Raw genomic sequence first — 9616 nt, forward strand, 5'->3', positions numbered from 1 at the left:
CCCCAAGATACACACAGACACACACACACACATACTCGCCAGAAAAGGGGGGGAGAGAGAGAGAAAGGAAAAAAGGAGGGAAAGGGGGGGGGGAATATAGCGAGCGAGCCCCGGCGCTAATTCCCGCCCGGCGCAGGCTAATAGGCTCCCTCGAAGGTGGCGGGAGCGCAAGGGGGCGCCGAGCCGGGCAGAGGCGCTCGTCGCTGGCTGCCCAACTTGGATGATGACCATGACTACGATGGCTGACGGGCTGGAGGCGCAAGACTCGTCCAAATCTGCCTTCATGGAGTTCGGGCAGCAGCAGCCGCCACCGCCGCCGGCGCCTCAGCAGCCTCCTCAACCGCCGCCGCCGCCGCCGCCTCCAGTGGCACAGGCGCCCGGCGGCTCCTCACACTCAGCGCAGCAGCAGCAGCAGCAGCAGCAACAGCAGACCTCGCCGGCAGCGGCCATGGCGGGCGCCCACTACCCGCTCCACTGCCTGCACTCGGCGGCGCCGGCCTCGCATTCGCACCCGCACCACCAGCACCCGCATCCGCACCACCACCACCACCACCACCACGCCGCGCCTTACGCGGCCGGCCCGGCCGGCGCCAACTCCTACAGTCACCGCTCGCTCGCCGCCGCGGCCGCCGCGGCCGCGGCTGCCTATCCCTACGTGAGCCATTCGCAGCACAGCCCTTACCTCCAGTCCTACCACGGCGGCGGCGGCGGGAACGGCGGCGGGAGCGGCAGCGGGAACGGCACGGGCAGCCAGACGCGGCCAGACGACGCAGGTGGGTGACACTGACGCGCGCGGGGATCTCAACCAAGGCCTCCCGCGCCTCGGCCGCCTCCCCGGTGTGGCCTTCCTTCCTTTCTTCCTTCCCTTATTTTCTCCCTTCCTTTTCCTTTCCTCCCTGGCTTCCCTTCCTTCCCTTCCTTCCCTTTCTTTCTTTCTTCCTTCCTTCCTTCCTTCCCTTCCTTTTGTCTTTTTCCCCGTCCCTTTCCTCTCTCTTCCTATTCTTCCCTCTTCCCGGCTCCCCTATTCCTTCCTTCAGCTTTCTTCTGGCCTTCAACGCGTTTCCTTCTGCCTTGTCTCTTTGGCATCTTGTCTCGCCTCTTCCTTTTCACTCGCTCTTCGTTCCGATGCACGTTTCCTGACAAGTGAGTACCCAGGCAATGCACAGGACCTGACGTCTAATTCCACCGTTTGTGGATGACGACGCCCGGTTCCCTACACCCCCTTTCTCGCTGTAGGTCTCTTTGAAACGGTATTTTCTCTGCCCGATCCGGAGCCTGTTTCTCCGGGAAGAGAGTCGCAAGCAGTTCGGTGGAAGTTACTCTATTCTTAATGTGCGTGCCATTTGCAGCTCCCCCTCCCACTATCCTGACTTCTTTTCTTACACCAGCGCGAGTCGCATCGGCAGCTCCCTGACGTTCTTCAGATTCACGCGAGCGCTATAAGAGAACCAGAATTCCGGTTCAGGGGAATGCGGATCCCCCCCCTCCCGGGTTCTGCGAGCATTGTCATGCACTTGGACGCTTCCGATGGACTGTGGGGTGCAAGTTGTATTTCTTAACAAACCATTCGCTAGGACCAGACTGGCCTTCCGCAGTTCAAAATTATAAGTTGTTGTTTGGGCTTTTGTTATTATTTTTTAATGAATGTTTATTTAGCCCACCAGTATCCTTTCTGCGCGGCGGCCTGTACCCCAGAATTATTTTAGAAAAAGCAGTGGGCCCTTTGCCTTCTGCTACATGATGGGCACAAAAGTGACAGGCTCACTATGAAAACGAATTCCTCCTCAGCCAAAGGCAGAAACCACAGAAGTTCCAGGAAGGAAGGAAGGAAGGAAGGAAGGAAGGAAGGAAGGAAGGAAGGAAGGAAGGAAGGAAGGAAGGAAGGAAGGAAGGAAGGAAGGAAGGAAGGAAGGAAGGAAGGAAGGAAGGAAGGAAGGAAGGAAGGAGAAGGAAGGAAGGAAGGTGAAGGAAGGAAGGAGAAGGAAGGAAGGAGAAGCAAGGAAAAGGAAGGAAGGAAGGAAAAGGAAGGAAGGAAGGAAGGAGAAGGAAGGAAGGAGAAGGAAGGAAGGAAAAGGAAGGAAGGAAAAGGAAGATTAGACAGTGTCAGACACAAATGACTTCAATGTCCTCTTAAGTCCCTTGTAACAGAGGGAGGATGTGTCCTGAGCCTTGTAAAACCTTGTAAAATTTCCAATTATATATGAATTTTTATCCATCTTTCCACTCAGCTAATCTCTAATAAATATTTTAACGAACCAATAAAAGTGACTAAATCAGCAACAGTGTCAACATGAAAGGTTTCCTTCATATATTTGACTGTGGTTATCTGTCCAAACAGCTGGCAATTTCTCTGAATTTATTCACAGAGAGAGAAATAAATTAACCTGTGTTGGTATAAAATGAGGATAACCATGTAAAGGGAAATGTTCAGATAATGTGTTTATTTATGCTAATTCAAAATAAAAGATGTGGTTTAGAGGGGTATTTGGATAACCACAGTAATTATAAACTAATTTAAAATGGGTGTTTCGTTAAAATTATTTTCCTGTTGCAATTCTTGAATTTGTCCTGGAATGAAGACATCTGGATTATTCCCACAAGTACTAGTGTTTATTTACTTGAGGGGAAAAATCTCTATGCACTTTATTAAGTACCATTAAGTAATAAGTTTTTGCCTGCAGAAATGCCAGGAAAGTCGGTAGGGTCATTTTGCAGGTAAAAGTGAATCCACTAAAAAGGTCATTTGATGCCTTATCTACCTGCCCTCACCCTAAGGCTTATACAGTTTTAGCAACGATCTTGGGGCAGTTTTATCACTAGATACTATCAATCTCCCCGGCCAGCATGAACAACAGCACCCTAAACTAGGCATGAGGTGTCTTTAGCTGCCCCTCTTCCTTTCCAATGCACTTTCCGTTTTGATTGCAGATCAACAAAAAACCACAGTGATTGAAAATGGGGAGATTCGATTTAATGGGAAAGGGAAAAAGATCCGGAAACCTCGAACCATTTACTCAAGTCTGCAGCTGCAGGCATTAAACCACCGCTTCCAGCAGACCCAATACCTGGCACTTCCAGAGAGAGCAGAGCTGGCGGCTTCATTAGGACTTACTCAGACACAGGTAATTCCCAGGAAAGACCAGGTCTAGGCAACCTTTAGGAGATGAGGTCAGGACTGACATGATGGTGGTAGTAGAAATGAGATATATATATATATATATTAAAATGTATAATTTCCTTGGACTAAGAATAGAAACTGGAGAAAAGTGGACCACCAAACATGATCTAAAGTGTATTGATGATCTATCAGTTAACTCTATATAAGATATTTGGAAATCCAGGTCTAGTGCAGCTATCTCTCTACTTTTCATTTGCCTCTGATCAAGGCATACAATGTATTTAGAAAAAGGCATATCCACCAGCTCAGAATGTGGGTGTTTATCTACTTTATTATAGTCAAAATATCGACTATAAAATGCTCACTAAGATGATTTAGAAATATATATATACACATATATACTGCATATATATTTAGAAATATATAATACTTCATATATATGTGTGTGTGTGTGTGTGAAATATTAGATGTAGGAAGAGTAGAGCAGTTTCTGCATCCTAGTTTGAGATAGTAGAAAGGTAGTGGATATGCTGGAGAGCCTCTGGGCCCAAATAAAACACACCTACTTTAGTGATATTCAATAGTAAATTATCCTGGATGAGTAACTAGAATCCAGTGGGTGCCCTTAGGCTAAATGTACAAAAGGTGCTGATAGAGGCTGAGGATCAAAGGGAAGCGTGTACAAAATTAGAACAAGTTAAGCTACAGTTAAATGTGGTTGATGTGTTCTTGGTTTCTCTGCAAATTTAAGCCTGAATGACACACGGAGTATTATTGACTTGGGAGAGAGAAATACAGCAATTAATTGTATTCCCGGATGGCAAAAAAAAAAAAAAGTTGCAATTTAAAACATAAAAGTTTTGGTGGCATTTACATTTTGGGCAGGAGGATGGGAGAATCAATCTCATACCTGCTCAGGGCTTGCAGTTAAGAATGTAAGTCAAACAGAAAATTAAATTCAGAGAATTGAGATTCCATGTCTTAAGGTAATAAGCATGAACTTTGCGACCAGGTAAAACAGGAACTTGTATTCTGTCATACAGGTTAAAATATACTAGAAAATTAATATTATCAGAGAAAAGAGGGATATTGTCAGTTTTACTCCTGGGAGTTCCAACAGCTACCCCATTTGAAATGACACACACTTTGCGGTTTGTCCATGTGTTATATTCTTCTTTTGAAGTCTCTCTAACTTTTTTAGTTCCTCCCTTATCCCATATCTTAGATTTTTTTAAACAGCGCTCAAATCAAGCCAGCGATCACCACTTAAGCTTCAAATCGGCTCATTTTTTCTAGCTCTTTCCTGCTGACCACCAAAGGACCTGCTGCACAGGGGCTGTTTTTGATTCTCCTGTAACTTTCTTTTTATAAGCCAAGCTGGACTTCCAACTATACTGACATATTTGTGATTTAAGCCAATTTAGGCCCCCTGAAGCCAGTCAGCTGCCAGAGTCATTTTAGAGCCTGATCTTAAAGGCTCTTTCAAGTCCAAGTGGCACCCCCTTCGTAAGCAGATTTATTCAGGAGTAGATCCAGCTGACCAGTGAAACCGCTGAGTATGTGTTTCTAGGACTCCACACTCATCCCACTGTAAGTGAAGAACCAGCTGCACCAGTCCAGGTGAAAAAGTCTGCTAAGGGCAGTTCCAGGTGCTGGAGGATGGGGATTTGAGATGGGAAGCCACTAAAATACGAATCAAGATTGTAGATAATCACTTTTGTGGAATACAAAAAAAAATAAATCCAACCCTGAGCGTTCTCTCCTTCTCTTATTCAAAACGAGTGTTGCATGTTTTTAATTATGCAGCATAGTAGACTGATGGCTATCACAGCTGTGCACGTCTATATCTTATGTACCTGCGTAGATGCTTTCAACGGCTGTATACAAAATAAGCAAGCAGAGCGAATGAGTGCACTGCAATGGTCTCATAGAAGAAAAAGACCCTTAAAAATAAATGCAGTAAAATAAAATGTAATACTCGGTTACCTAAGGCTCCTTTGTTGCAGGTAACTACAACAACGAGAATGAAAGATGGGGAGGGGAGGGGAGGGGAGGATATTGGACTTTATGATTCAGTTTAGTTGGGTTGTATTGCTCCAGTTATAAAGAAGGGAGGGAAGAAAGGAAATTTCCTTTGTCCTCTTCCCTCCCCAGGCTGCTCTTAAACTGCTGTTCTACAGGCATTTCGGTGACTTCTGCCTTTTGATTGCAGGTGAAAATCTGGTTCCAGAATAAGCGTTCCAAGTTTAAGAAACTGCTGAAGCAAGGCAGCAACCCTCACGAGACTGATCCCCTGCCCGGCTCGGCTACCCTCTCGCCGCGTTCTCCAGGTCTGCCTCCGGTCTGGGACGTTTCAGCGTCTGCCAAAGGAGTCAACATGCCTCCCAACAGCTACATGCCTGGCTATTCTCACTGGTACTCCTCTCCACATCAAGACACTATGCAGAGACCACAAATGATGTGATCGGTCCAAGAACAACCGCTGGGCTTGGCCGACGGGGCCAGCTCGTGGGTCTTGGGGTGAATTGGGAGCGCGTGGCAAGGAAGACGGACTGGGGCGGTTTTGCCTTCCCCTCGCCTTTAACCTCAGCAATTGATCTTGAGCTGAGAGAAACCATTTGCGTCGCGACCCACGTCAGATGCTCTCTTTGGGATATTTTGTTGGGGATTCAAAGGCACCAAGCCTTATTGGGAATACAAGTCAGAGAGAGAGAAAGAGAGAGAGAGAGAGAGAGAGAGAAAACTCAATTGCAGCCTTTCCCCTGTAGTCCACCGCACAGCAACTTAAAAAAAGATCCTGTGGAATGAAAAAAAAAAGCTAACAACCCCTATTTTTATTCACCAAACCCAAATTAACAAAACAAAATGGATAGCGGGAAGGTGCTTTTTTTTCTTTACGAAGAAGGAAATGCCATCCAGGGAGGAGGAGGAGGAGGGTGGGGGTGGGGGTTGAGGAGAGGGGGGAAATCTGGCTTTTAATAAGAATATTTTGTACCTCCCCCTCTCACCCCCAGGCCAGCACAATCATGAATCTTGGTCGGAACTGGTAATCTTTTTTTTCCCAATCTCTCCCCCGCCTTCTTTTCCTCCTATAGTCAATAAGCCAGTCTAAACGAATTTAAAGCACCTGGAAATGACCAGAAGTTCTCTTGCGCATGCCCCATTGCAACCAACTAGAGCTCTGCATTTGCGCCACCTTTATTTATTCTAAGGGGGCTTCCAGAAGGGATCCTTTCCAATGGATTCCGCCCGGGGGAGAGAGGGAGGAAGAATCGGGGAAAGTAACAAAAAATTTGACCTTTCTAAAGGCTAAAATTCCGACCACAATCCCTTCCCCATACACTTCTGCATTGTTTTTCCAGCTGCGGACAGTCGCGTTGTATATATTGTTGAATTTTAGTTGTATATATATATATACCTTTGTATGTTTTGTCTCCTCCTTTCATATATAGAGTAAAAAGCCACAAAATGTGCTAGAGTCCTGCTTTTAGTTCTGTGCGTTGACAAGTTTCTTTCTCTTTCGGCTTCCCATCCTCCCGGTTATTCAGAGAGCCAAATATTACAACCCGTCCCACCAGCCCCTTCCCCCCAGCCCACTTCGGTCTCCGAAGTATAGATGGATTCTTTATGACTCCTTCTACTGAAGCTTTACTCCTCCGAGTTGCCTACCAGAGACCGCTGCTTCCCAGTCCACATCCTGGGCTTATCTGGAGTTCTCCAGAGCATCTTTTTGCACAACTCCCACCCACCCCCGCCCAGGAGCGGAGCAGCACCAGAAGAGCCCAGTCTAAGGGACGTTGAGGTCTCTTTGGAAGTTTCTCCCTCAGCAGGTGCCGGTCAGTGGGAAGGATTATACACACAAGCATACCCACGCTTACAAACCAGTCATAAAATCGTGTCTCTTTAGGGACCGCCCGACCTTCCTATCTGCCCACTCGAACGGTGAAGATTGTTCCCTATAGGGAAGCCTGTCTGAATCGACCGAGGGTGGATTTAAGGCGATGCGACCTTCCCAATCCAGATTATCTTTCTGGAAAGCCTTGGGTTGAACTGAATTTTCTACCTGTAAGCCACCTGGGAGTCGCGCGCCTTTGTCTATGATATGAGGGGGCCACCCGTCTCAGGATTTTCGGCAGTTCTACCTGATTCTCCCCTTCCTTCCACCCCACGCCTCCCCACGCCCCAAACACGCACGCCAAGGTCGGCTGCCTTGGTGAGCGGAGGGATGGCTCTGTGGCCGGCCGTTCCTCGGACCGACAGATATAGGCTGCCTCCGGTTCTTCGGGTCTGGCAGAGCGCTTCCGGCTTCTCCAGGCAAAGGGCTGCCGCGAATGATATCCTTGCGAGGTGGTGCCAAAGCGAGAAATCATCCATCATGAAAAGCCCCTTTCGTCACACAAGCAGGATGCCCCATACTGAGAGAATTAATGGCTAGAGCCCTGGGCATCCTTCAAATTATGAACCTTGAAACCACTGAGCCATTTATCAGAAGTCAATGGAGATTCTCGGAGTGCTGAATATAATGACAGCTACATACAGTTGTGCAAAAGGACAGTCACTATAATTAGACACAAAAGCCAAGACTACTTACCAATATACCAGCGCCGGTTTTTTGTTGAGTAACTTCCACGCTCAGTCAGTCTTCAGAATGGCTTAAAACCGATCAAGTCTTGTCATTTTCTACCATTCGCATTGTTACATTTGGAGGGGGAAAATGTTTTTCTTTTCTTTTTTTCTCCCCCTCTCCGTGCCTACTGTGAAACTTTGGGTTCAGCTCTCCCCAGGATCAATTGTGAACAAAGCCCCCAGCTGCAGTGCCATCCAATTTGAAGCAGACATTGGGGACAATTTAAGGTTTTTATCCATAAGAAGGTTTTTTCCCCCCATTCTCTTAAATGCAGCCATAATTAGAGTAATTTTTCATGTAGCCCGCTGATTACAGCGTTTTTACCGTCAAAGATAATTACCTGTAATTTTCTTCCACTTTTAATACTAAAAAGCCATCTTTATTTAGATTCAGGAACAAGAAAGGCGAAACAAAAGAGGGAAATTATTCTGTTATTCATACACAAATTGCAGAGACATAGGACCTAAAATTGAAAATTAACCAAAATTATAATGCTAGGAAGAATGGAAGAGAATTCTGAGGTACAGCTGGTTGTGGGGTTCACTGACTGCTTCTGATTTGTGTTAGGGGGCAAAAGCTATTGAGCATTTAAATCAAGGGTATCCAAGTCTGTCACAGATGAGCCAGCTATCCTGTCCCCCAAATTTTCCTGATGAAGAATAATCTTGAAAACCAAATGAGCCACAGAGAAAATGGGGAAGGAAAACTACGAGGAACCAGGGAAGAAAGGTTTCACAGCACGCTTCCTCTGCCATGTATAGGCCTCAGTGTTAGATAAATATAACTATGGGATCAAGATGATGCAAGACGCAAATCTCATGCTAATGAAATTAGGAAATCACTCCCTGCTTATAAGGTTTATAATGCTTTGCACCCCGGCCTTTCACCGGTTTCATGCAATATTGTTGGTTTATTTCACCTCAACTGGTTTCTGATTGACCCATCCAGCCACGAGTAACACCCCACCCCCAGCCCTACCGCGCCACACTCCACTGTCAGAAGCAGCATGTTTCCTCCAAAATAGAAGGGTATTCTAGGTAATATATTAGGTTAGCTCATTTAAATCAGTGGAGCTAGTCATAAGATCCCATCCCCCCTCAACTGGGATGGAAATGAAAGAAAAAGATGTGCACCTTTCCCTTGCCTTTGCTTCCCACCACGCTAAATCTCTTTAGAAGTGTGGGTGTGGGGTGGTGGTGGAGAACAATAGAATTTGCTTCTTATATAAAAGGGCTGGTTTTCTTAAGGTCAGCAAGGACTTTCTGCACTGGGCCTTTGACAGCAAGAAGGTTCAGATTCTACCCATCCAGCTGATTCCCAGACTGGCGCTCCGGGAGAGCAAGAGGGGGAACGCGGGATCCATTAAAGGGATGGCAGAGTACGGCAACAAAACAAAAATTTTTCTTGCTGTCCATCAGCAGTTTCTTTATATCCCACTCTAGCCTCCTCCCCATCCGGTGAAGCTCCTCTCGGTTGAACCAAGGTCCCTTTCTAAATCCAGAATTCTTTTGAATGGGACGGAACGTCGTGAAGAAGGTTCGGTACCCCTTGAGACCGGGGGGTGGGGAGGGGGAGAAAAGAAAATGGGTCTTCCATTGAAACCGAAGACAAAATTGCCTCGGACAATCCGGGTGGCCCTTGCGTACCCATTGTTTCCTTTAAAGCATTTAATAAATCTCTTCTGAAATCAGGGATGCGGGAGCGGAGAGGGGAAGGTGGCCCAGGCCTACTGATTTTGCCCAAGCCAGATTCACTGAACTTTCCAACAACAGCAACAACAATAAAAAAGAAAAGATTTCTGCAATCTGTTGAACTTGTTTTACCAAGCCGATTCTCTGCCATCTGGCCTGATGACCTCATCCGTAAAGAAG

General features: G+C 46.6%; 1 protein-coding gene across 1 annotated transcript; it reads left to right on the forward strand.

Annotated features, from left to right (window-relative positions):
• The first annotated feature begins 220 nt into the window (after positions 1 to 220).
• DLX6 (distal-less homeobox 6) lies at positions 221 to 5582 on the forward strand. The gene is made up of 4 exons (XM_032238059.1): positions 221 to 364; positions 410 to 773; positions 2929 to 3122; positions 5331 to 5582. The coding sequence occupies exons 1-4, from the start codon at positions 221 to 223 to the stop codon at positions 5580 to 5582; spliced, it is 954 nt and encodes a 317-aa protein (XP_032093950.1).
• The last annotated feature ends 4034 nt before the right edge of the window (positions 5583 to 9616 follow it).

Source organism: Thamnophis elegans, chromosome Z (assembly GCF_009769535.1).
Source record: "Thamnophis elegans isolate rThaEle1 chromosome Z, rThaEle1.pri, whole genome shotgun sequence".
Lineage (NCBI taxonomy): Eukaryota > Metazoa > Chordata > Lepidosauria > Squamata > Colubridae > Thamnophis > Thamnophis elegans.